At 48.3% G+C, this 27,846-nt stretch overlaps 1 protein-coding gene across 5 annotated transcripts in view; it reads right to left on the bottom strand.

The window, feature by feature from the left end:
- GOLGA1 (golgin A1) overlaps positions 1-27,846 on the bottom strand; it is a 413,603-nt gene that overhangs the window by 163,947 nt on the left and 221,810 nt on the right. For all 5 annotated transcript variants that reach the window (XM_078641823.1, XM_078641827.1, XM_078641825.1 and 2 more), the window contains one exon: positions 9,465-9,554. In XM_078641823.1, the coding sequence (XP_078497949.1) occupies positions 9,465-9,554 (90 nt within the window). The remainder of the gene's footprint in view (positions 1-9,464; positions 9,555-27,846) is intronic.

Here is a 27,846-nt window from a genome sequence, read left to right as displayed (position 1 = left end):
TTACTCTCGCTGAGAATACCCCCGGGCTGTTCTTGTACCCCTGGGCTAACCGACAGCATTGCTTTTGAGTGCCATTTACTGAGAATGCAGTTAAATATCTGCTCTCTGGTGCTATGTTTTGACAAAAGAATCCATTGGAGATGTCCAAGGTTGTTTTGTATTTTTTGCGCACTATGTTATTCATTAGTGCAGCACTGTGTGAGTTTTGCACTGCAAAGGTTTTGCAACATGTGTTAAGGTGTCGGTAATCCAAAACTAGACGATATGAATTGTCTGGTTTGGAGACCGGAAACAAAGGATTGTTCATTTGTGAGGTGCAAGTTTCAATCACCCCCTGGTATTCTAGCTGATCTAGTATTTCATTTACCTGTTTTTTAGCTTCTTGCTTAATTGGGTACTGCCTTTGTGCAGTAGGTTGTGATTTTAACTGGATTTTGTGAGGAGGAGAGTCCTCATCCCATCCTACATGATTTTTATATAAAGCAGGTGCTAAGGCCACTGCCCACTTTCTAGCAAGTGTGTATTTTTTATGAATCGGAATTTGATTCGAGAAGGCAGGCATAATTACTTCTTCGCCATGAGGGCACTCCCTGACAAACTCTGGTGGCCAGTCTTTTTCAGCTAGAAGGATGTCATAACCCTTTGAGAGATTATCCCAAAATAGTCCCCTAATTTTCCTAGTCTTATCTCCCTCTATACGTAATGTTATCTCGTATATCTTGTGGGGCTTGCTAACTCTGGTGTCTGCAGTTTCCACTTGAAGGTATTCATTCGTGTCCACTGTCTCCAGATGGTTCATAAGGACTTTGCGAGCTATGCTCACCTCTGCTGCGCTGTCTAGCATTGTCTGAGCCCACTCTCCGTTTTTCAGTTGTGTCCTCAGTATTCTCGGCATTGTTAACTACCTTGATACTGGCTACCTTCTTTTTTGGAAATTGTAATTTCTTTTTTTGTTGAGCAGGTTCCTTGTCTTTGGACTTGGCGTGCTCTTCTGATCGTCCTCTTCTTTCCGATTTCTGCGAGGAATTCTGAAAAGATTGAGAGGGACGTGTATCAATGTCTTGATATCTATCAGGTTTTTTAATATTATCCCTATTTCTAAGGTTATATCTATTCCCAGAGGGGTCACTCTGCGGTGACCTTTGTCTTTGGTTTGGAGATTTCTCTCTTCGCCTAGGAGACCTTCCTCGGGACTGGAATTTCTTTTCTTTAGGACTGGATTGTTTGTTTCCATCCCAGTTCTTTTTTGGTGAATTATTATTATTAAAAAATATTTTTTCTGGACTTGTAGTCAGTTGCGGTTTTACTGGTATTCCACCTAGACTATCTCTGCCTAGTTCTTCATAGGATTTTTCTATGATTCTGGCAATTTCAGCTGGTTGGTCTGCTATATCTGTCTCTTTTAACCTCTGGCGGATCGCCACGTTTGCTGCTTCACCTTTTATGTTGGCTAATAATATAGCCGAGACCTGCTTGAAGTCTTTTAGTAATTTCATACCAAGAGTTAAAGCAGGTTCTGGACCGTATTCATCTTGAATTTGTTTTAGCACATCTGGTATTACCGAAATGGATGGAACACCGTGCGTTTTTGTGTAGATGGAAGCAAAGACTGTACCCCAAGTGTCACAGTCCTCAATGTGTGGTGCGATTCCCATTGGGAGACATATAGTCAGAATCCTGTGTTTTTCTAATGGGGTGGTGTCAGGAAACACCGCCTCTATTTGGGTAATTTTCTGTGCCAACCAGAATGGTATCTGTTCCCGTTTAGCTGGAACTTTACCTAGGCAGGATTGGATGTTCTGTGGTGTAATTTTATTTGTGTTCCCCTGGTGAGGGGTCAGCTGTGGAAGTTTAATCGCTGGCTGAATTGTTGAAGTCCGCATTACATACTGAACTAATTGTCTATGAATTTTTAGTAGTTGTTTTAGCTGTATTAACAGCTCTGCTGCAGGCATTCTTTCGATGTCTGGATGTGGTGTGTATCCGGCTAAGACCGGCCACGTTGCTCCTGGTCTTCCTAAAGGACCGAGCCTTGTAATGTGATTGTTATGTTTTAGGGCGCCATCAAATAAGAGCAAATGCTCTTGGAATTTGAGTGGTACTTCCACCTCCTCGAAAGGAGTGTACGTTTCAGGAGGTTCCTCTACTTTGTAATAGTGGAAGTACTTTGTTACAGCATTTGCTGCCGGAAAATGTATCCATGAATAGTATACCTCTGTCTGCCGATATTCGTGTGCCTCAATTACGAATATGACTGTGCCACCTCTAGGTGTCAGTCGATTTTCTATAAGTTTTAAGGTTATAGATCTCCTTTTAATGACCGGAATGAGTGTTATATTCGGGTCTGCTGCCTGCATGGTAGCATCAGCATCTGCGAGTTCAGTTGCTAATCTAACTGCCTGTCTTTCTTCATCACTGTCTCCCATTTTACAGACAGGATGGTATTATGTCTATTTGCAGATCAGGTTTCTTTATGGAACAAAGATTAGATGCACAATATTTTGGAACTGTTTATCCTTCAACGTTGACTTGACCAAGAACCATACATAGGAGTTCCCTCCTGCGAGGTTTTGGAGGATATAACCTTTCACCCACTCCAGACGTCTTTGGAGTATTTGGGAAAAGGGGTCTGAGTGAGAAAGCACGACTGAGTTACTCTAAATGTCTTACGTTAGTTTTATCGCCCTTTCCAAACGCGTTGGGCGCCATGTAGTGTAGCTCCTATTTTCCCAATAGGCTCTGCGCATTGGAATAGTACCTACAGCAGTAAAGGCCTAGGCCAGACGTTAACTAGGTCTACTACTGTCGATACTAGACTTAATTTTTGGGTTTGCCAGCTAAGCTCAGAGTTCGCTAGAAACTTTCTCGAATGTTCAAGGAAGGAATTAACTCCCCTGATTAGACAAGAAGGGATTTAGTTTCTGACAACCATAGAACATGACAACTTTGCTCTCCCCTAATCAAGAGTCAATCTCGAGAGTCGTGTGAGCACAAGGCAATTATTTTACTCAGTCAGTACGTGCATTCTTAGTCTCATCAGAATGTAGAGAAAAGGAAGAGACGGGCGTGTTCAATAAAAAGGTGTTATTTATTGATCAGTCTCTTTTCTCATACATGAGAAATGGATCGATATTATTGCAATACTTATAGTTAAGTAAAGTGCATACATTAAAAGCAATAGTATAAAATAATACTGTAAAAACATTGATATGGTTTCTGAGCCATATGATGTTTAAAATGATTAAAATATATTTACATACACATATACATTTGACTAAACGTACTCAACTGGTGTTTCTAAATACGCCTACCCCGTGTACCTGACCTAAGTCTAATGCGTGGGCGGGAATAGAAAGTTACAGTTTAAGTTAAGTTTGTTTTTGCCAAGTGAATAACTAAAGAATTCTCTGTGAGGGGTTATTCAGTTCTGTACCTGGAAGTTAGGATGAATGAGGAATGGTATCTCTTTCTCTGCTCTCGATATTCCAGGCTGCCTGCGAGGGCTGCCCAGAAGCGCCGGTGCTGGGTCTCTCGGCTTGAGATAGCAGCGCGTCTCTCAGCGCGTCAGGAAGGCGGGCTGCTGCCAGCGGGGTCTGCTTCTGCTCTCGGCTTCGGCAAGTATGGCTGCTCCGTCTTGTCACCACGCGTGTGTTTGCATAGGGCAAGGTCGGCAATATTTATACCTCAAAGGTGCCGAGATTGACGTAAGGATGGACATAGATACGTCAATAAAGATGTCATACGACTTGCTCGTTAGCACATTCTTTACTAAAGTTCTCTGTGAAATCAAAACAATGGCCGCACGGATTATCCAGGTTGTCATAGGTTTGATTTGTTATGAGAACGTCGTATGCCTTATCAGGGGCTGGAGGAATGTCGCTTGTCTAATTAGATCTCAAGCGTTATGACCTAATCAGATAACACGTTCCTGTGCCGTAGTGTGACTGCGTCAGATAACGGTATCTGCATCATGGGGGTTTTCTTGCCTCATGGGCTGACTGTTAGTTAACTTGATAGTTAGTTTAACCAGAATAGGGTCAGGAATAGGGGGACTGATTCAGAACCTATAGAAATACACGACAAACTGACACCACAGGTCTGTACTTACAGCCTGGGTAAGGTGGTGTAATCACCCCTTACTTAGATATAGTATATCTATATCTACCTTATATATAGACACATATTAACCTATAAGTCACTCCTATGGCAGGCCTTGACAATCCTGGAGGCAGAGTGCTTGGTTTTGTGTGAGAGGGTGCCCTAGCATGAGCTGAGCCCCTCTGCAGCTTTCGGAACCATCTTCTTATAGCTGTTCTATGATATAATCATACCATATAGTCTTAAGTGCATTATAATCCTCGCGGTTAATGATAACTTTGGTTTGGCTTTATCAAATCATGTCGTGTAAGGTGTCAAACACTTTGGAATACTACCCCCCGCCAGTCCTGGTGGTGGGGGTAGTATTCCACCCTTCTAGAGGGAGAAGACATGTAGTTACTAGTAAACCCGGTTAAAGTTAAACAGAGCCCCAGCATCACAAAATGGATGCTGCTGCCACAGATACGAGTCTGCCCTCCTGCTGCTGGCGGAAACTCCGGCAGGGGAGGCTTGGACAATAGGTTTCCTGTCCAGGGAGGTGCTGTCACCTCCCCAGACAGGCTGTAGTGTATTGAGGTAGGGAGGGCTGCATTCAGTGAATGCTTTCCAGACACTGCCTGGGGCACACAAGGTGCTCCACGCATTTTACCAGTTTAAACCGGTTGCTGGGGCGCTCCGCCCCAGCTCTGGCGTGAAACTGGACGAAGGGGTGTAACCACCCCCTCCCCAGGTCCACCCACAGGAGGGACCTTAGAGTTAGTCCAACCCCTAAACCTACTATAAGTATGAACCCCAGTCCCAAGGACTTTAGATTACCCTGGACGACACTCTGCAACATATATCTTGGACCTTTGACATTCCATATCGACTGGAAGACGGAAGAAATCTCCCTTGTGGTCAAGGAGTGACCACCCTGTTTAAACAGGCACCAACTGCATCTTTGCCGGTCTGCATTTTCGAGGCTCCTGCCGGATCCCGAAGAATCTGCGACTCAGGACACAGACTTCCAGTCATCTCTGACGCTGACCTGCGCTCCGAGCAAAGCTGAGACCTGTTGCGGACACGAGAGACGTGGGACCGGAACTCCTGGACATCCTGCATTTTGCAAGCTGCACCTACTTCCTGAGGTATCCCGAAGTTGTGCATTGGGGTGCTTGAAGCCCCAGCCCCGAGCACCTTTTGCACCGAAGCTCAGAGGCACACACTCTACGAGTGTCCCGTGGGCCCGCTTTGTGCATTTCAGCTCGACGCGTCTTCGCGGTCCCTAGTCCGTTGGCTAGTGAGCCCCAACGAAGACCAATCCTTGAATTACGTTGCTTTCCTGGTTGCTCCAGGCTTGCTCCAACTTCTCCCCAAAAGAGAAGTTCCTCAGACCTTGCTGGTCTGCGCCGAAGCCAATCTCGACATCTTGCATGGATTGCGTTTGCCAAGGCTTGTTGGGTCCAATCCGGATACCGACATCGCAGTCAACTAGATCCTTCGTGGGACAGCTCGAATCCAGCTCCTGGCCCTCGTCGATGCCTCCTGGACCTCATGGCTGAAGAGACAAACTTCACCTTTTCACCTGAAATCACCCGACATCGGCTGGCATCTTCCTGTCGCCATCCTGGTCACTGGCTAGTGACCCAGACTCTGTCCCTTCTGCTTTCAGGTTCTTCACATCTCCGATCCACCCTTGGATCCACCCGGCCACTTTTCCTCTGGTCGCCGGCAGCACTTCTTCGCAGCTCTTTATTGGAATCGACGATAAAACCCGACCCGAAAAGACACCAATGCACCCGGCTTCCCTGGGTGAGGTAGCACGAGTACTCCGATGCTCCCGTGGGTATTGGCTCTCCAATTGTCCTAGTCTAAAAGGCTTCCATCGCAGTTCACCTCCTTGTACCCTTAATCTTTAAAATTGTAACTTGTTCGTTCTCCATAGAAAGTCAATGGTCAGCGCGGCTGTGTTTAGACACTGCACGCGTCTCCCGGGGGCCTCCTACATCCTAACCGTTGGTTGTTCCTAAAAGCCCCAGCGATTCCCCAGGCCCTAGGCCTGCTTTCTATTCCTCAAGTGGTTCTTATACCACTATTTTAGTGTATGGTTTATGAGGCCCCTAGGACATAATCTATACTGTGCAACTTATCGTATGCTAATTAAGTTCCTTGTATTGTACTTTTACCTCTGAACTCATAAAGAGTGCAGAGTGGTTGTGTTTAGAATAAATACATATATAATTGATATATACCTTGTGTGGTGTGCTTTCATTTGGTACTAAAGAGATTATAAATTGTAAAACAACTTGCTTAACTCATCTCCCAGTCTTAGCCTGAAGGCTGCTCTCCACAGCTACCACTAGGATAGCTTTCTATAAGGTTGACTTTATAACCTACCATCAATAAGGGTCGTTGGACTGGTGCAAGGTGCCCACTAGAAAAGTGGACATCATATACCAGGCCAACTTCTCACAGACGTGATCTCTGGAGTAATGTGCCGCTTTCTGATGGTAATAGTACAAATTATATCCGTCGTCCACGAGGTAGTTGGCGGTGCCGTTGACAATGTAGGAGCCGCCATCGACGGTCCCAGCCACGATACTATAGTCATGACTGTCGGTGTCGATGCCGCCGTCGTCGGAATCACAGTCGTCGACATCCTCATCCAAGTCGTCGACGATACCGTCAACGTCATTTTCCCCATGACTGATGCAACCGCATCAGACTTCAATACCGTCGACGATGAAGATATGGAGACTCCCTTCGACGATCCTGTCGTCAGAGTCAAAGAAGGAGACTTTACCTTCTCTCTACGTGTCGACGAAGACGATGATTTCTTCATCAACGCTGTCGTCTGCTGCGTCCTCGATGGTGCAGTTTTCTTCACAGATATATCCTCCGATGAAAGAGAAGAGGGCTTTTTGAAGTCTTTTTTTCTGTGAGAAGGGGAAGAAGGAGGAACAGCGATCGATTTCCTCACTGCAGATTCCCCAGTAGGAAGTCCTTCCCTCTCCTTTACACTTTGGTGAGGAGATTTGACTGGACTTTGCCTGTCTGACCCCAGAGAGGTCTTTTTAGAGGCTTTCCCAGGATGGTCTTCAGAAGAAGAGGGGTCTGATCTCACCCTTTTTAGAAATCTTCTCGAAGACGCAGCTGATGACCCATCACTGTCGTCACTGGAAACTGGCTCCCTCCTGGATTTCAACTTCTGGAGTTAGGAGACAACCCTCACGGTTCCTCAAGGTTTTCGTTGAAAAAAGTACGGCATATCTTGCAATCCTTTGCCTTATGATCTGGATATAGGCAATAGATGCAGTCCTTGTGAGGGTCATCTACATAACGCATTTGTTTTTAGAGCAGGTGGCACAACCTCTAAAAAGGCCTTTCTTCTCCTTGTCAGACATGTTGAATAAAGATGAAGAACCAAGATGAAGAAAAACTCTTCAAAAAACTCTAGTAAAAGAAGTAAGAGGAAAAAAACGAAGCAGAGCTCAGTGGAAACTCCCTAGCACAACGTGCGGTAGAAAATCTGAGGGTCTGAGGTTCTCTCAGGAAGGTTCTACAGGGTGAGGGTAATCTGATTGGTTGTTGATTTTATTTGGTCTCTTTTACAAAAAGAGGTGGATATGTGGGAAGCAACCTTTACAACGCAACTTTTACAACGCACTACCATTACAACGAAACTTTTACAACGCAACATCCATTACAACGCATGTCTTTACAACGCAACCATTACAACGAATGACACTACAACGCATACCATTACAACGCATGTCATTACAACGCAGTCATTACAACGCATACTATTACAACGCATACCCCTGGAGTTAGAATAGTAATTTTCACCCCTACACTATCCAACACTTACCCTACTGTTGCACCCCCTGGAGTTAGAATAGTAATTTTTACCCCTACACTATCCAACACTTACCCTACTGTTGCACCCCCTGGAGTTAGAATAGTAATTTTTACCCCTACACCATCCAATACTTACCCTACTATTGCACCCCCTGGAGTTAGAATAGTAATTTGTACCCCTACACTATCCAACACTTACCCTACCGTTGCACTCACTGGAGTGGGAATAGTAATTTTTACCCCTACACTATCCAATACTTACCAATCATGCAAAGTAATTTTTTGCGTTGTAATGGTATGCGTTGTAAAGGTATGATGCGTTATAATGGAATGCGTTGTAATGGTAGTTTAACAATATTCGTTGTAATGGCATGCGTTGTAATGGAATGCGTTGTAATGGATGTTGCGTTGTAAAAAATGCGTTGTAATGGTATGCGTTGTAAAAGTATGGATTGTAACGTCATACATCCGGATATGTTACAAAACTAGGATGGGCCTAGGCCTAGTTTCTGATTTGTAGTGATTGGATTTACAGGGGACTCCCATCTCGATGACGGGGAATGATTCAAGCATGGGAATCTATGAAAGTTTCAATACTGGAGTAAGCTTGTTCTGCACAGTTGTGCAGGCAACCCCTCTGTTCACAAGACAAACAATGAAGCACGTACACATAGGCATCAAGTACTTACACCCCTCTGGTGGTGATAGCAGGGACCCAGAGCCAATCAGAAATCTGCAACTTTTAAACTGTTTGTGGGGTTCTCTTATCTAGGAGGAGCATCTGTTCTTGCTGAAGGTCAAATCAGCCTGATTTCATGGGCTTCTAAACTTGAGGTCACAAGTCACATCAGTTATGACTTATTCCAAGTGTGATGTGCATTGGGCTCAGTCCAGTATCTGTTCCCAGTTGCCAAGAGGGATGGCCAGCAAAGTGAAAAGATGAGTTATGCCCAGGGCAAGGGAAAACCTACTTAGGACAAAGGGAAATGACTGGAAACCGCAACCAGCAATTAGGTTTCTGAGAGTGTGGCTAGGGGACAGGAAAGGCATACATGCAAGCATTTATTATCTAGATCAGCATGGTACCCGTTTGGGAATGCGAATGCATATCGCCTCTAGTTGCAGACTTCCAAACCTTCATTTGCAGCTAACCACTTAAATACTTATGCAGATCGTTTTGCGACCCCCCTCCTCAACAAATGAAGGGGGAAATTTGCTATGTGCCCGATTAGTGCATAGGCACATAGCACTAATTCACAAACAAGTGGGTTTGCAACACATCACTGGTTTGCGAACGGGGATCATATATCATTTTCATCATCATAGTTTCTCTGTACGATTACCTATTGTGGTAAGCGTATTCAGTTTTCAAGTACTGTTTCACTATTATAAGTCTCAACAGTAGGGGAAGGAGAAGAAGAAGAAGAAAGTGCTTGAAATAATAAAGGATGAAACAACTTCTTTTTAGGGCTTGAAAATATTGCACAGGCTATCAAAATGCAACTTCAAATAAATGATATATGACAAACCTGTCGCTGCAATTCTTCCCTCCGTTTCCGAACTTCTTCAAGAGCTTTGGCAATTTCAACACTGACAGTTTCTCTGCTACTCAACTCCTCCTGAAAACCAGCAGAAGTAGCATAAGAATAATTTATAACAATTGAAATACTGAAATAAATATACGGTTATCTACCCATAGGTATCACAAAATGCATGACAGCTTCAGAATAAAGCACTTGAAATTGTTCTGAAGGAATCAAACCACAGATTTGATGCAGGGCATCCAAGAAATTTACCAACTTGAAATATTTGTTATTTCTGAAAGTTAGAAGCAAGCCATTACAATGGGAGGTTTGGCAATCTATCGGTGAATGTTTCAGACAGTAAACACTCTGACATATGTGGTGAGTCTAGCAGATCGGAGATGGGCCTCCTGAAGTGATTCAATACGGTTTCAGATTCTCCATCTTTCTTACTGGGGATTTAATATATAAATATATAATCCAGAAACCCCAGAAATACTATAATGCATATTATTTGATGGCCTGTCATAGCACAAACCATCCATAACTCTGTATAACAGCTACAAAATACCTGCAATGGTGCAGAAGCATCATCATTTCGCATGAAAATTGGTTAGGCTGAGGATGCAGACAATACCATTCTTGGACAGGTAGGAAACAACAATGTGGCAGCGGTTAAGCAGAAAGACGGCAAACAGATGAGAGGACAAGGTGGTAATTTGAAACCGCTTTTATATATGAATGTACAGAGGCGGCTGGTGACATTTGAAAGTGGTGAGCCGTAACTATATTGTCCTAATGCACCGCAGCGAGCGAGCGTAGCGAGCAAGCCGGAACAACTTACGGAGGGTTCGGGGGAGAAAATTTTGAAAAAAGAGTGGACAAATGGTGCATTTTCAAGCAAATTTGAGAAAGCAAGAAGGTTAATAAAGCAATTGTGAAAGTTCAGTTATTACATTAATAAAGAGATGTCATATAACATAGGTAGCTGCTTATTCAGTATGTGTGTCTTTGCTCTCCCTGTGCCCTTACATATCACTCATCTGTATCTTTGCTCCCCCGTGCCCTTACATATCACTCCTGGGTGTATTTCCTTTGTCCGTGTCCTAACATATCTCTCATCTGTGCATTTGCCTCTCCATGTGCCCTTACATATCACTACTGTTTGTTTTTGCTCTCCCCGTGTCATTACTTATCACTACTGTTTGTTTTTGCTCTCCCCGTGTCATTACATTTCACTACTGTTTGTTTTCCTATTCTTGTGCCCTTACATATCACTCCTGCCTGTCTCTGCTCTCACAGACCCCACTAGCTGGACACAGCAAGAACAATTGTCACAGTTAAAATACAATTTACACCAGGGAGTCTAAAATCGGAGCAGTAAATTCCATAAGTAAATGGTATTATTGCTGGTGGTATTAATCTTTTACATCACTCATAAACACAAATAGCATTGTATCTCGATGCTTCATCATCATACCTGATATACACCGCCACTAAACAGCAGAAGTGCGAGAATCCCTAACCGTGTCCCCAACAATGATCGTACATGTAGCAGCAGCATATTGCTTCGATTTGAAAAACGAGCTGCCCCATTGAAGGAAGGAGATGTCTGACAGAACAGTAAATCTGCCCTCGCGCTGCGCACACCCACAGCTGCAGGAACGCCAGGGCGCTTCCTCGCAAACAACCGCAGCGTCCATTAGTCTTCACAAATTTGTTTTCTGGCAGCAAGTAATATATATGTAATTAAAATTACACGATGCCTTGAAAAAACATGTCAGGCAGCCATGCCAAAGCCGTAATTGCACAACAACAGGCATTTAAAGATCCTGCGCACAAACCGATCGAGGGGAGAGCAGAAGAGATGATCGTGGCAAGGCTCAGCACTGTGGAGTGTTGTTTGACATGGCACAGTTACCTAATAAGTTATTTCTTGAGCATTGTATGATTAACAGCCACAGAAGCCGTCAGTGCATTGTTTATTTTAGAAAGCACTATATCGTGATAAACCAGTTCAAATGTCACTTGTGCTACTTCTCCTTATTTATTACATATGTGCGTCTGTTTGCTATTAATTAGAGAGTGGCAGAATTCTCTACAAAAGAACAATCCGTGGCTTAGGCCCTCATTACAGAGATGCAGTTTCACTCGGAGCGCTAACTCTGAGTTATATTACTCCACCCACAATCACAGTGTCTCCAAGTGTGCCCCCCCCCCCCGCTCATTTTACTGCGGCAGGATTGTAGACTCTGGGCAGCAGCACAGTCTGCCACCCACCAACAGTCCCCCCCCACCAGCAGACTAGTACCGACAGAAACCCAGGACTCCCACCCAAGCCACCCGCCTGACTGCAGCTCTCCAACTAAAACTTTCTGCCTGCTCGGAATTAGTAGCAGAAAAAGTCCGTAGTTTTCTCCCTGGAATGGGGGGAAATTCATGGCAACAAATCGTGTCTTTCACCCGGTATATTAGGTTTTGAGCCTACCGCAAATTTGCTCCTCGCTAGTCGCTACCCCCCTCCCCGCCCCCGATATTCCAGCCAACTTCTAATGAGTATTTTAGTTCACTCTGTCATCTTCTGGCTGGAGGTTACTTGCAGAGGCCGCCGCATCCACCCGCAGGGTGGGGGAGGCTCAAGGGCCGGCGCCATAACCCACGCGGTGCCAACAGGGGGATGGAACTGGTCCTGGGCGCCCCGAAGCGGCCAGGACCAGCGGAAACGGGGTGCGCACCAGCCACCCCGACAGGAAGTGACCTTGTGACCTGGGCGCCCATGGGGGGCGACCAATGGCCAACCTTGCTACCTTTGAACCCCCCAATCAAAGGGGGTTTCACCTGAAGCCCTTAGGGGGCTCAAGGGGATTTAAGCATCGCCGCTCCCCACCAAAAGCACAACGTCTTCGAAGGAGCTGGGAGAGCGGCGCGACAACGACATCGTTTGAAGCCCACCCACCCACACCTGAGGAACAGCAGAGTCGCAGTGCTGGACAGTGGGGAAGGCGTTGGCGGAAATCCTACAATCGTTGGCTAACCAAACACACCGGTGGGCGGTGTGTAGGAGGAGGGCCACTCACTTTTCAATGCCGCACGGCAGGGTGACGTGGCCGCACAAAGGAGGGGAGGAAAAGACGGAGACGGCACTCGCGGCCCAGACCCGGCCGGACGGCAGGGCGCAAATGGTAGCGAGCTGGGGACCTAACTCCAGGCAAAGAAGCTCCCCTCCATGACACCCAAAAGGGGTGTGGCCAACCAACTACTGGAACACCAATAAAACTGATTAAGAACTGGTTGTACACAAGTGCCATTTACGAACTGATGAGTGCACGAGAGACAGACACCTGTATCAGAGGAAGGTGTCATAAACTGTAATGTGATGTGCATGATTGATGGTTAGAGTTCGCAAATGAAGATTGTACAACCAGTATGTTATTAATATTGTTATTAATAATCTTTATTGATATTAATAAATCTGCGGCCAACAATGACCACCACTAAGAGCTGAGATTGTTGGCTGACATTATTGACTAGGACTGATGGGGGAATACAGAGAATGTATGCAGTATGTCCACCAGCAAGTAAGTATAGACGGGTGACCCACTGAGTAGGCACATGCGAGGGTTATTTGAAATCATACCGGCGTCTGCCTGGTCGGAACGGACGAAAGATTCAGCATATTGAAACTCGCTTCTGCTCATAATTCCTCTCTGGAATCATATCTTTCTATAAACATTGGGGTTACTTCAAACCATTATATTATAGTTTATTATCTCCTAACTTACCTATACCATCCCAAGTTCCCGCCTTCAAGTTCCGACTCCCGCCGTCCTGTTTAACTCCCATGGTGCTCGATGTCGTCACGCAGGAAGGCTGCAGGCAGCCTCCCTCCACCACAGCACAGCGCTGTGATTGGTCGGCCGGCTGCCCCAACACCACGTGATTTCTCGGTATGCTGCAGCATACAGGAGCAGGGAGAGTGGGAGAGGTTACTCGAGGGCAGAGGGGAGCGGCTTGCCCGCTGTTATTAATGCAATTAATACTGTCTGCTTGGACAGCCTCAGAGGCTGTTCAAACAGACAGTATTTACAACAGTGGGAAAGCCGCTCCCCCCTGCCCTCGAGTAACCCCTCCCACTGTCTCGAGCAGGAACTTCATCTTTCTCGATGTGCGAAAAGGCAGAAACAAATGGTAGTTCTCTACTATTTGTTTCTGTCTTCTCGCACGGCGAGAAAGCAGTGGGGCGGCGCCCTAACGCCCCCATGGAGGATCCGCCACTGAATGTATATATGTTATATTTGTAAACAGAGTTAAAAGAAAACACTTTCTTAATGTGTCCTGTGCTGCCTACAAGTCTGCTTGGTATGTAGAGCCTTGGATGTTAATGACTAATGGCTCTGGGAGAAATTAGTTACTTACCTGTAACAAGTTATTCAGTTTGAATCTCTTCCATATTTAGATGCTATTCATTATTCTGCTATCTAGTGACCAGTCAAAATTGAGTCTCTTGCAATCTGGCGGATAAAATTTCTTTTTTCGTTTTTAATGAGTGCGGAATGGTGATTCCCTCGACATCTTATGCTGTAAAGTTTTCATCACGCGAGTACAGTGTGAAGCCCATTTCAGTACTAGGAGAATCATTGTCTTGTGTGACATTCTGCTCATAGTGACAAGAAACAGAGACTAGGTACCTCTGGTTTACATGAGTGTGATTATAGGAATGGAAGAGCTGTATAAGCGTCAGCGCAGAAAAGATGCTGAAGAACAGACACTAATGTGTAGCAAGAGGCTCATCACAAATGGTACTGTTTATGTACCATATTTCAGAACGATGCTCTTAAAACTATATGTAAAACAATAAAAAACTATGTCTAAAAAACATGTGTGCCATTCTGTTCTTGTTGATGGCCTGCGGCTATTCATAGTTTTAAGGGAAAAGCCTAAGTCAAGTCAAGTCAAAGGCTTTATTTCGATAAAAAAATTATCATAAAAGCAACACATAAATCACAATACAACTATTTTAAAAAAACAGAAAAACATATGAGGAACATTTATACAAATTTACAAAGCAGTTCATTAAGGAAGCAGTTTTTAAAAAAAAAGAGAATTAAACAGTCAATTTAAGCCTTTTTGTTCGAATGGACCAAGCCCATGATAAGAATTTGGCTAAGACACAAGCATAAGTGGCACGGCTATCAGACATTAATATCCTAATTGCAGTCACATGACTCTTGGTACCCAGCTGCTGGCATAGATTTTTTAGCCAAACCCTCCTTGGTATTGCATATTCTCTGCACTCAAACATAAAATGTGCCAATGACTCTGATTTAAGTAGACACGCTGGGCAAAGCTCTGCGGTTTGAGCACAGGATTTCCAACTTGAAGTAAAAGAATAAAGGGGAAGGGTTCCTGCTCTAAATTTAAAATATAAAGCCCTATCAAAGGGTTTGTCAATAGTGTCAAGGTACACTTCCCGTTTAGGATGATCTTTAAACTTCAAGAAATCCTCCGTGAGTCTGCCCATAGTGGTACTAGTGTTTCTTTGTGTAGAGATCCAGTCCCAATAAAGTTTCTTAAGGGTTAACTTCGGGGGTGAAGTTCTGTTTACCCACGCTTCTTTTAGGCCCAGATTAGTAAGCAGCGACTTCATGTCTCTCAACCATTTGATTTTGTGCCACCCAGGTAGTGACATAATTTCTGCAAGGCCTTGGGCATATTTACCGAGTTCCTCCACACGCCACAGACGCGCCCATAGCAAGAGTGGACGAAATTTTGCAAGGTCATCAATTGGGCGACAGCCTAAGTCCAACATTAGCGGGACTGTGGGAGTGCCCTGCGGTAAAGACATAATCGCTCTACAAAATTTCATCTCAGATCTTGCTAGAGCATCGGAAATGGATGACCCCCAGAGTTCAGCCCCATAAAGAGCAGAGCTGACACCCCTGGCCGAATAAATCTCCAAGACTGTAGCTATTGGTCTTATTGTGCAGGAGCGTTGTTCTTTCAAAAGAGCTCCTGTTATTCTCTTATGGGTTAGGAGCATTTTGTCCAAATGTGGGGTCCATTCCATTTTATGTGAAAGGCGTATCCCAAGATAGTCAAAAACCTCTACCCTCTCCAGGGGTTCAGCATTCAAAGTAGGAGGGCGGACTGTTTTTTTGGGAGGATTCAGTACAAGGTATTTTGTTTTACTAGTGTTAATTACCAGGCCTCGGCTAGCGCAGAAAGATTGAAAGTTATTTAGGAGTCTTTGGAGGCCTATTGGGGTTTTAGATATCAAAAGCGTATCATCCGCGAAGAGGAGGGTTGGTATACGTTCGCCAGCCAGGGATGGTTCATCTGAGGGGTGTTTCCGAAGATGCTCAACCACCCCGTTGATGTAGAGAGAAAAAAGGGTGGGAGCTAACACACATCCCTGGCGGACTCCTCTCTCAACCGGGATACTATTAGTTTTTTCCCCCCTGGACCCCACCTAATCTGAGCGAAACTGTTTTCATGCAGCCTAACAAGCAATACAAGCAAGTAGTGCGGCAACCCCATGTCGGCCAATACGCTCCATAAGGTCTCCCTTGGTACAAGGTCAAAGGCAGTCTTTAAATCGATAAACGCAAGATAAAGACTGCCCTTGCCAATGACCACAATTTTCCAATAGACCATCATGAGTCTAAAAGCTTGCTCGATTGTCCCAGTTCCCACTCTGAAGCCCGCCTGGTAGTCAGTAAGGATTTTGTTTTCTTCTACCCAATTTAGAATTCTTACCAGTAGAACCTTGCCGACTACTTTTTGGCTGACGTCTAACAGGCTAATGGGCCTATAATTTGACGGATCTTCTCTGGGACCCTTCTTGTAAATAGGGACCACCTCCGCCCCTCTCCACGAGGAGGGGACAGGGGCGCCCCTACAGATAGCGACAAGTAGGCAATGGATCAGTTTTCCCCACTTTGAAGTATCTAATCTTAAAAGGTCACCAGGGATGCCGTCCGGACCGGCCGCTTTTTGGGGAATAATAGAGCCTATTGCATATTCGACCTCCTTAACAGTAAAGTCGAAGTCGCTAGGCTGGGTGTTCCAAATTAGAGGGGGGAATGATGGAGCCACAATCTCCCCCTGAAAATCACTCAACAGCGGTTGGTCGGCTTGGCGGGTGTAAAGCTTTGAAAAATGTTTGACCCACGCCTGGCTTGGGATATTACAGGTTATCAGATCACTATCAGGCCTGTTACGTGCTCTAATAGTATCCCAGAAACCTTTTGAATCTTTCTTAGAGCTAGCTTCTTTAAGGATAGACCAGTAGGCCTCTTCCCACTCCTTTTTTTCTAGCCCCAGTATTCTCTTATGTTCTTTCCTGGCTACCTGTATTTGGGGTTGGGATTTGCCCTTAACGGCCTCAATTAGCCGAGACTTGGCTTTCCTACATGCTGTTGTATACCAGTCATGCGTTCCTTTAATTTTATACTGTGGCATATTCTTCCCTGCATTTCCCTTTACCCAAAAAACTTCCCCTATAGTCTTGACAGCAGCTTCAAAAATGGGTGTTGCCCTATCCACTGCTGTTACTAAATCAATAGAATCAAATTCCGTTTGGGATGCCACAAGTACCACCTCTATGCTAGAAAGTTTGACAGGGTTACTGGCAACTTTATTCCACTTTAGACGCCTTCCACAGGAGGAAACAGTGACCTTATGCAAGCATTTGGAAGGTGCTGGTGATGTGTCATTGGACCAGGGATTCGTGACAGTTAGGGAAAGCGAATTATGGTCGCTCTCAACAGTCGATATGACTGTCATATCTACGACCCTGCTCCATAGCCCCCGGTCCAACAGGATATAGTCAATCCTCGAGGTATGACCGACCCTGTTGAACGTCGGGGCCCCCATCCGGTCAGAAGGTGTACGGCCATTAGTGGCTCTTAGCCCAAACTCTAGAGTCTGTGCATTTAGCTGCACTGCACTGCGGGTCCAGCGCTTAATCGGAGGGATGGAAAGTGAAGGGATGCCCCATCTACTGTCTTCTTCACCCAGGTCAGGGATACCATCCAGGGGAAGTGGCTCGTAGGTGCAGTTGAAGTCACCTGCTACTAGGGTATAATCAGCTTCTTTACAATTCCTAAGTTGCACCTCAAGATCAGTTATTACAGATGAGGTGCACCCATTTTTTGTACCTCTAGCATAAACATTATAAAAAGCTAGAGTCGGACCTCTACAGGGATTGCATAATAAAATACCTAAGAGGTCTGGATTATTTATCTGCTTAGATATTATTCGGCAATTCAGGGAGATGCTTACCCAAATAATAAGACCCCCAGAGGGACGCCCCTTCCCATGCATGGGTTTCACTGCTGGGACAAAAAAAGTAACAAACCCAACCCGGTGGAGTGGTTCTGTACTCCAGGTCTCTTGAAACATCTTATGTGCTTCAACCAGATCACTCCACTCAGGTAAACCCAGCTTCCTATGAATGCCCGCAAGGTTCCAACTAAGGATATTTATTTCATCCTTAGTGGTTTCTCCTCTAATAACGTCAGTATCTCCAAGGCAAGGAGGTTCTATACATTCCCTCTCTAGAACAGAAGATGGTGACTTAATCAGGCTAACAGCTGCCGCCGTTGGAGAGTTAGGGCATAATGGGTAGAGCATGCCTGGAGAGCCCTCCTCCTCACCCCTATTAGTGGCAGAGTGAGTAGGGGAAGCTTCATCAGAATTAAGTCAGTCTACCTCTTCCAACGTACTGAATCTGTACCAATGGGCAAACTGAGATACAAAGGGGTCAAAAAGAGGAGGTGGCCCTTGCCATGGTTGCTGCCACTGGTGAATAGTATGTTGTGGAGCATGTGTATACCCTCTGTTTATTGGGAAGCCGAATCGGGGGGGGATATTGTCTTGGGGGCATGGGTAGAAAATAGGACAAGGGAAATGGGTGAATTTGAGTAGCCGGCCCACTACTAGGTGTATTGCATATGTAATTCACTACCCCTGTATCCCTAAAATTGATAGTTATAACATCTCCGGCTATAGTCTTAGTGTTTCTACCCACCCAATCACCTCTTCTAACTGCTTGAATTTCTCCACATATATTATTGGGTAATGGTTTATGCAGGTGGAGCCACTGGGCACATTTATTTCTTAATTCAGCAAGGGTTTCTCTTCTACCCTCCTTCAGTGGTGGCACACCCGTCAGTACGACCACAAAGGGTGAGACTTCCGGCGGTAAATTAATTGACTTAAAGCGAGCCGGCCTTGTTTTTGGGTCTTGAGTCTTGTTTGGGGAAGTAGTTGCTGTCAAGTTAGTGGCTGAACTTTTAGAACCCTTTGCAGATTGACTGGGCACTTTTATAGGACCAGAAGGTGTTTGAGGCTTTGTGGTGAGGTCTACACCAGTAGAAATAGGCAAGGGCGCAGCAGCTTTTTCCCCCCTTTGAGACAACTGTTGCGCTACTGCTACTTGTTTATCAGATACAGATTTAGCCTTTGCGGTAAGATCTTTCGGTAGGTTACTATTGATGTTATTAACCAGGGGCGCATCTTTTGTTTTCCCTTGTATCTGTGTAGACACATTTCCGCTTGCCTTATTAGTCCATTTAGTATTGATTAGAGATGTTAGTCTATCAATTTTGGACATTAAGGGCTTAATTTGAGCCGTTATTGTGGCTTCAAGATCCAGTTTTAGGTCTGCTACCATATTTTCTACCCAACAGGGTATTCCAGATGCTGAAGTTGGGGCTGGTGACACAAGATTATGATGATTCCTGGTGTTAGTTTTAGGTTTTTTTTAGTCATTGATAAATTCCTTGGTTTTGGCAATACAGGAATTCCTCCTTCCCCTGATCCTCGAGGACGATTATCTGTGGTAGACTCTGGCCTTTCGAGTGTTTGACAAGCTTCCAGGTCTGGAGTGGCCTCTAGATCAACAAATGATGAATCAGACTCTAATTGGGACACGGATAGGTCTACTAAATTTAGTACTGTAAGAGTGTCAGCGACGGACTGTGGTTAGGGAAGGGAACTATTGATTAAGGTTTGCTGAGCAGGTGAGCATACAGTAGATAATGGGCCCAAGGACGAGCGTTTAGCGTTCAAAAGGTCCAAAGATACTCTTCGTTCTAGTAAGGAGATACTATGATCAATAGTATCGTTAACCAGGGAAATGAATTGGTCTATAGGCCCAGTAATTTGGGCTACGGCCATCGCTGATTTCGTTTTACTTCTGGTTCTTCCAGGCATTTCAGACATATATGTAGACTTAATACTGTGGATATATGGACTGCAAAATGAACCAAGAGTGATGGCCCGGTCCGGACACTACCGGGCACTAACGGGCAACAACGGGCCCACCCTTGGCCCGGGCTTCGCCCCGGGCTGCGCCCCGCGCGCGTCCCGCGGTGCGCGTCGCCGGGCTTGCTGATATACTCCTGGGTAGAGAGGGGGCGGGCACTGTGAGGGGGCGCGGCTCACCCGGGAAGAGGACACAGCTGAGGATGTTGTGGGCTGGTCCTCGCAGTCCCGGGGCCGCGCCTCTCACCTCCTTTGCGGCCTCGCGGCTGAAGACTCCTCTCACCGGCAAAGAAAGCAATCAGCAACAGGTAACTGCTACTCCAGTAGCACGAGCAGGGTTGTGGCAGGAAGACTCCTCTGAGCGAGCGGCTCCCGCGAAGCGGGGGCCGCGAGGAGTGAAGAGCACTTCGGTGGGGGCGGGCACTGGGAGGGGGCGCGGCTCACCCGGGAAGAGGACACAGCTGAGGATGTTGTGGGCTGGTCCTCGCAGTCCCAGGGCCGCGCCTCTCACCTCCTCGCGGCCTCGCGGCTGAAGACTCCTCTCACCGGCAAAGAAAGCAATCAGCAACAGGTAACTGCTACTCCAGTAGCACGAGCAGGGTTGTGGCAGGAAGACTCCTCTGAGCGAGCGGCACCTAAGTTAATATCGGCAGCCTAAGTTAATATCCTGTATCAATCACTCAAGAGGCAGGGCATTGCCATTGACTGTGGGTGCATTCAAATAATAAATTTCACCTTTGGATGCTCCCTGTTGTGCGAAAATACCTTTTACCACACTATGCGCTAATGAACAAGTTACTTACCTTCGGTAACGATATATCTGTAAGAAACAGTAGTTAGTATTAGATTCCTTACCTTAGAATATCCCCAGGCGTCAGTCTGGATCCGGAAACTTTTGCGTAGCAGTACCCCTGCGCGTCGGTAGGCGTCGTCTGCAGGCGTCCCCTGCGGCTCCGCGTCGTCGGCGTCGTGCGCCGTGATGACGTCGCTGGAGTATATAGACGCCGCCTCCGCGCGCTGACGTCAGTTCTTTGCACACAGCTTTTCCGCGCCAGAACACGCAGAGCCATGTGAGAACTAACACTGGTGCCATTTGAAACTAGGGCCCTGAAAGGGATGTCCTTAACCCTAGGTATCAGTTCGCAGAACGGGGAGGATGGGTGGGGCGGTAAGGAATCTAATACTAACTACTGTTTCTTACAGATATATCGTTACCGAAGGTAAGTAACTTGTTCATCTGAAAGAAACAGGTTAGTATTAGATTCCTTACCTTAGAATAGATACCCCAGCAATACCAACCCCGGTGGTGGGTCTGCGAACCAATACAACCTACACCAGAAAGTCCTGGAGGACCGAACGGCCAAAGAAGCCATCCCTCCGGACTTGACTGTCCAGGCAGTAGTGCCTCGCAAAGGTGTGCAGCGAGGCCCACGTAGCCGCCTGGCAAATGTCCTGCAAAGGGACTCCCCGGCCCAGGGCAGTAGTAGCCGCCGTAGCCCGAGTGGAATGGGCACTCAGCCCAACAGGAGGCTCCTTCCGAGCCAAAAAATAGCATGCTTTGATGCACAGGACGACCCACCGAGAGATGGTTCGTTTCTGTACCGCCCTTCCCTTCTTCTCACCCACGTAGCCAACAAACAGTTGGTCATCCACCCGGAACTGGCGTGTGCGATCCATGTAGAATGAAAGCGCACGTTTTGGGTCCAGACGATGGAGCCGCTCTTCATCCTTTGAAGGATGCGGAGGCGGGAAGAAGGAGGGCAAGGTGATGGACTGCCCAATGTGAAAAGCAGAGACTACCTTGGGCAGGAAAGAAGGTCTAGTCCTAAGAACCACCTTGTCAGGATGAACAGACAAGAAAGGAGGTTTAACAGAAAGGGCCTGGAGCTCACTCACTCTCCTGGCAGAGGTGATGGCAACCAGGAAGGCCGTCTTTAAAGTGAGAAGACGGAGAGGACAGGAATGAAGAGGCTCAAAGGGAGCACACATCAGGAAAGTCAGAACCAGGTTCAAGTCCCACTGAGGCATCACGAACGGAGCAGGTGGATACATGTGTGTGATGCCTTTTAAGAATCGTAATACAATAGGGGACTTGAATAAAGATGGCTGATCAGGTAGCCTTAAGAAGGCGGAAAGGGCAGAAAGATAGCCCTTGATAGTGCCCAGAGCAGAGCCCTGCTGGGCAAGGGAAAGAAGGAAGAGGAGAACCTCAGACAGAGGGGCAGAAAGGGGGTCCACAGCCTTTGCTGTGCACCATGCCACAAATCTGTTCCACCGGCAGGCGTATACCGACTTTGTGGAGGGACGCCTGGCTGCCAGAATAACATCACAGACTTCAGGAGGCAAGTCAAATGGCCTCAACTGTCGCCGCTCAATCTCCAAGCATGGAGGTGGAGACTGGACAGGTTCGGGTGGAGGACCGTCCCCTGCTGCTGCGACAGAAGGTCCTCCTGAAGGGGCAGGCGGATCGAGGGACCGACTGTCATGCTGAGTAGCTCGGGATACCAGTACCTTCGAGCCCAGTCCGGAGCCACAAGGATAACTTGGGCCCGGTCGCGCCTGATCTTCTTCAGCACTCTGGGCAGAAGTGGTATAGGCGGAAAGGCGTACAACAGACCGCAACTCCACTCGCGCCGAAAGGCGTCGCCGAGCGAGTGCCGTCTTGGAAACTCCAACGCGCAGAACTGATGACATTGCGCGTTCTCTTCTGTGGCGAATAGATCTAACCAAGGCTCTCCCCATTGCTGAAAGAGGCCTCTCGCCACGTCCGAGTTCAGACGCCATTCGTGATCCACCGAGCACCGACGGCTGAGTTCGTCCGCCCTGGCGTTCAGAGAACCTGCCAGGTGTTGAACCGTCAGAGTCACGCCCTGACGTTCCAGCCATTGCCAGAGACGCAGAGCCTCCTGGCAAAGGGTCCACGACCCCACACCGCCCTGTTTGTTGCAGTACCACATGGCGGTGGTGTTGTCCGTGAACACCTGCACTACACTCCCGTTGACAAAGGGGAGGAATGCCTTCAGTGCTAGGCGAATCGCCCGCAGCTCCAACATGTTGATATGGAGCCGGGACTCCGCCGGAGACCAGATGCCTCTGATCTCCGCCTCTCCCAAGTGGCCACCCCAGCCCTGGAGGGACGCGTCCGTCACAACCACGTGCTCCGGTTGGGGAAGGGAGAGGGATCTGCCTCTGACCCAATCGCGGTCCGTAAGCCACCACTGCAACTGTCTCGCAGTGCCCTCCGAGATCAGGACATGGTCGGATAGGTTGCCCTGATGCTGGGCCCACTGAAACTTCAGGTCCCACTGCAGAGCCCGCATCCGCCACCTGGCGTGATGCACCAGTAGGATGCAGGAGGCCATCAGCCCCAGAAGCCGCAGCGTCAACCTGACCGAAACCCGGGATAACGGCTGAAAGATGGGAATCAGAGCCTGAATATCCCGGACCCGCCGTTCCGGGGGATAAACCCGAAACTGCGCCGAGTCGAGAACCGCTCCGATGAAAAGGAGCTTTTGAGAGGGACACAGGTGTGATTTCGGCACATTGATGGAAAACCCCAGCTCGTGCAGGAGGTCTGCCGTCGTCTGAAGGTGGTGGACGACTGTCTGGGGCGAGCCCGCCTTCAACAACCAGTCGTCGAGGTAGGGGAAGACTGAAACCCCTAACCGGCGCAGATGAGCTGCGACCACCGCCATCACTTTCGTGAACACCCGTGGGGCGCTGGTAAGGCCGAATGGGAGCACGATAAACTGAAAGTGCCCGTGGCCTACCGTGAACCGCAGGTAACGCCGGTGGGCCGGCAGGACGGGGATGTGAAAATACGCATCCTGCAAGTCCAACGCTACCATCCAGTCTTGTGGGTCTAGAGCAGCCAAGACCTGAGCCAAAGTCAACATCTTGAACTTCTCCTTCCGGAGGAAGCCGTTGACGTTCCGCAGGTCCAAGATAGGACGCAGGCCTCCCTTGTCCTTCTTGGGTACCAGAAAGTAGTGGGAGTAGCAACCACACCCTACTTCTGGCCCAGGAACGCGCTCGATGGCCCCCTTGGCCAAGAGGGCCGTAACTTCCTCCTGCAGAAGTGTCAAGTGGTCCCCCGACACACAGTGGTTCTGCGGTGGCATGGCTGGAGGAGTGGACTCGAAGGGGAGGGCATAGCCCCTTCGAACGAGCTGCAGCACCCACCTGTCCGATGTTATCGCGCGCCAGCGGGAGTGGTGATGGCGAACCCTGCCACCCACTGGCGTCACGTGAGCCCGAAAGCTCGGACTAGGAAGGCTTGGATGCAGCAGCGGAGGGAGGCGTGGACTGACCACGCCGCTGGCCTCTACCGCCACCACGGCGGAAACCACGGCCGCCACCGCGCTGGGGAGCGTTCTGCGGCGCGTGGCTGGCAGCACGTGTGGGACCGCCCCTCCCTTGGCCACGAAAGGGGCGAAACGAACCCGTCTGCTGGCGCTGGGTCGAAAGACCCAAGGACTTGGCCGTAACCCTGGAGTCCTTGAAGCGCTCCAGCGCGTGGTCCGCTTTGTCACCAAACAGGCGACTGCCATCAAATGGCATGTCCATGAGTGTATTTTGGACGTCTGGCGAAAAGTTGGCAGATCTCAGCCAAGCATGGCGACGAATCGCCACCGTCGTGGACATGGCCCGTCCCAGGGAGTCGGTCGTGTCCAGACCACAACGGATCGAGTACCGCGCCGCATCCCGGCCTTCAACCAAGGCCCGGGTGAGCTTGTCCCGCACTTCCTGGGGGCATTGCGGCAAACACTCTTCGACCGTATCCCACAGGGAGTGGGTGTAGCGGCCCAAGAGGCACGCGGTATTACAAGACCGCAGTCCAGCGCTCAAAGAGGAAAAGACTTTTTTACCAAACTGGTCATACCGCTTTGATTCCCGATCGGGCGGAGCCGACGGAAATGCGGACTGCGAAGTGGAGGCCTGGATCACCAGACTCTCCGGGGAGGGATGGGTGGATAAAAAGGCAGGGTCGTCCGAGCATGGACGGTGACGCCTTGCCACATTCCGGTCAACCGGTGCACCGGAAGCGGGCCTGGACCAGGTGCCCAAAAGGACATCCGTCAGGGCCTCATTAAACGGCAGCAGAGGCTCCTGGGGGCATGACTGCGGTTTAAATACTTCGGTCAAAATGTTCGGTTTGACCTTCGCGACGGGGAGCTCAAGGTGTAAGGCCTTGGCAGCCCTCATCAGGACCACTGAATAGGCAGCACCTGCCTCAGACGCCACAGGGGACGGGGAGACAAACCCAGGGTTGGGCGACTCGTCCAGGCCACTGGCATCACCCAGATCACCTACCCAGTCCACATCATACTGGCAGGCACGGGATAAAGGGTCCTCAGACCCCTCCCAACCCTCTCCATACTCATCCTCATCATACCCATATTCTGGGTCGACGATATAGACATCGGGGTCAACGGGCCCCATCGGCGTCGAATCCGGCGTCGGCCGACGCCGGTCCGACTCCGTCTCCGGAGTCGGGGAGGGAATGGGGGTGGCGCTGCGCGTTGTCGGTGCCGGGGACCCGACGCCGGCCGGAGCCGACGGCGGAGTCGCTGCACCACGCGGAGGCGGTACCACGGGTTGGCCCAAAGGAACCGACGCCGGAGAGGCCGGGAGACCAGCCGGCGACGAACCTGAGGGACCCAGCGGCGCCGGGACCGGAGCCACCGGCGGCGTCGGGGCAGAAGCACCCGAACCGCTCGGGCCCCCAGACGGGACCGACGGCCCCGCAGGCGCCGTAGGCCCCGCCGGAGGAGACCTCGCCCTCATAGCAATGAGGAAGGCCTCGATCTCCTCACGCGACGCGCCTTCCCCAGGGACCGACGGGTATGGGGTAGACGGCGTCGGTGACCCACGCGGGCCCGCGGGGGTGGGGCCACCCGAGCCCCCGGCCGCATCACGCGGGCGTCGGGGGGAGTCGGGGGTGCGATGGCGACGCCCCGACTTCTTGTGCTTACCTGACGAACCGGAGGAATGGTGGCGACTCCCGGAGCGCCCATGGCGGCTCCGCGATCGTTCCCTCGACCGCTCCCTCGACCTCCAACCGGACCGGGACCGCTCTCGACGCGGGGCCGACACTCGGAGCTCGAGAAGCTTGCGGGACCGCTCCCGCCTAGCTTTTCCAGTCAAGGCCCGACAGTCGACGCAGGACTCCACGTCGTGGTCCGCGCCCAGACACCGGAGGCAGAGTCGATGGTGGTCGGTGACCGACATCATGCGGTCGCACTCGTCGCAGCTCTTAAACCCAGGCATCCTACCGCACCGTAGAAAGATTAAGTTTTACAAACACTTGGTCAAAAGACCGGAGTACTGCTCTTCGGATCTGCGCTAACTGGCGCGGAAAAAAGAAGAACTGACGTCAGCGCGCGGAGGCGGCGTCTATATACTCCAGCGACGTCATCACGGCGCACGACGACGCGGAGCCGCAGGGGACGCCTGCAGACGACGCCTACCGACGCGCAGGGGTACTGCTACGCAAAAGTTTCCGGATCCAGACTGACGCCTGGGGATATTCTAAGGTAAGGAATCTAATACTAACCTGTTTCTTTCAGATGCTCATTCTCAAGAAATGCAGACAACCTGGTTAGGATGCCTGCCGTGATATCCACCCGTTCCCTGTAGGTGGTATGATCCAATGAGTGTTGCGAATTGCTCAACACCAGATTTCTTATGCTGTCTTTGACAGAGTGTAGGACTTTCCCAGTGGAGGTATTGTGCGTTTGAATCTGTATACTTTGACCTATACTGGACTATGAAAAGTTTTCAAAGCTAAAATAATTTGTTTCAGGAATTTGATATGTTTGACTGTTTCCTTTTAATGGTGCGTATGCTTGTGATAGTCTGGTAACCTACCTTGGCCTCTTCGTGTGCGTACTCTTCTATACTGAGCCTGTAAGGGCTGAAGCACTCCTGTTATCCTTGCAGCCTCATTATCTGTCCTTCACCCTTTTGTATCACTTATGCACCTAGATCCCACACAACTGCCCTCCATTCAGTGAGGTATTAAAGTATCAATTATGTTTGGTTATAAACCAGAGAATCTTAGCCACACATGTCTGTTATCATGGTTATCTCTTTACTCATCTGCCTGCTGTTCCAGCTGTGCCCACGGATAATTTCAAGCAGCTGTTAGATATTATTATTCCCTCTTGAAATACAACCTTACCTCTTTTCTTTTGTTATTCTGAGAGATGCTGTGGCACTTCTTCCATTTCCTCCCTCTGTTGGTACAAACGTGTGAGTAGAGCCGTAGAGTTTGCAATGCATCATTTGCCCGCTTCAGCTCTTTTCCCCAACAGCATCCAATTGTTTGCTTTCCTTACCCGAGGCGGGCCAGTAATGAATGCTGGATTTGGGGATATTTTGCAGGTAGTTGTCACTATGAGTGAATATTCTTCAAAATGTGTCTTAATGTACTGGCATGCCCATGAGAAACATTGGGGGAAACAGAGCGTACTTTTCCATGGAGTTTATAATTTGCAGTAGGTAACATGAGTCCTCCTGTTCCTAATTACAATGCATTAAGTGGCTGCAGTGTGCTTTGTAAACAAATAATAAACTGTCACATGATCTAGCATTGATGGAGTTAGATAAGTCTCCATTACGTGTTGTGGTGAATCTGTATCTAAAAGCCCCCATATATATTCCTCCTCAGTAATTTCATAGAAGACTTTTCTTGTTCCACAACATCCGGGAGGCTGCTTACTGTGTTCATTCTCTTCTTCTTGCATCGATGGTAGTGATACCACAGGCATAACTGTTTCGGGATATGATTCCCCATCAGTTATGCCATTCCCAAAGAGATCTTAAACAATTGTGATACATCCTCAAACGTTTTTTTTTCGCAGCAAAAGTTAAGCAATCTTCTCATTTCGAGCAATCTTTTGATGTGGAAAGGCTTTATGGCTTTATGCTGATACATTTCTTTTTGCTTAACTGAGTTGTTTTCTTCTTGTGGAACTTTTAATTGCAATGCATTCTTGCAGATGGGTCAAGAGTCTTGATATTGGTCCTGACAATTTAATTTCATGTCAAGTCCAGAGACTAGCATTTTGCAGAAGTCTTTTATTGCTACTCCTTAGCATCTATTAAAAGCAAACAT

Source organism: Lissotriton helveticus, chromosome 5_1 (assembly GCF_964261635.1).
Source record: "Lissotriton helveticus chromosome 5_1, aLisHel1.1, whole genome shotgun sequence".
Classification (NCBI taxonomy): Eukaryota; Metazoa; Chordata; class Amphibia; order Caudata; family Salamandridae; genus Lissotriton; species Lissotriton helveticus.
Note: the sequence above shows the minus strand (reverse complement) of the source record. Positions and strands in the feature narration are given on the sequence as shown.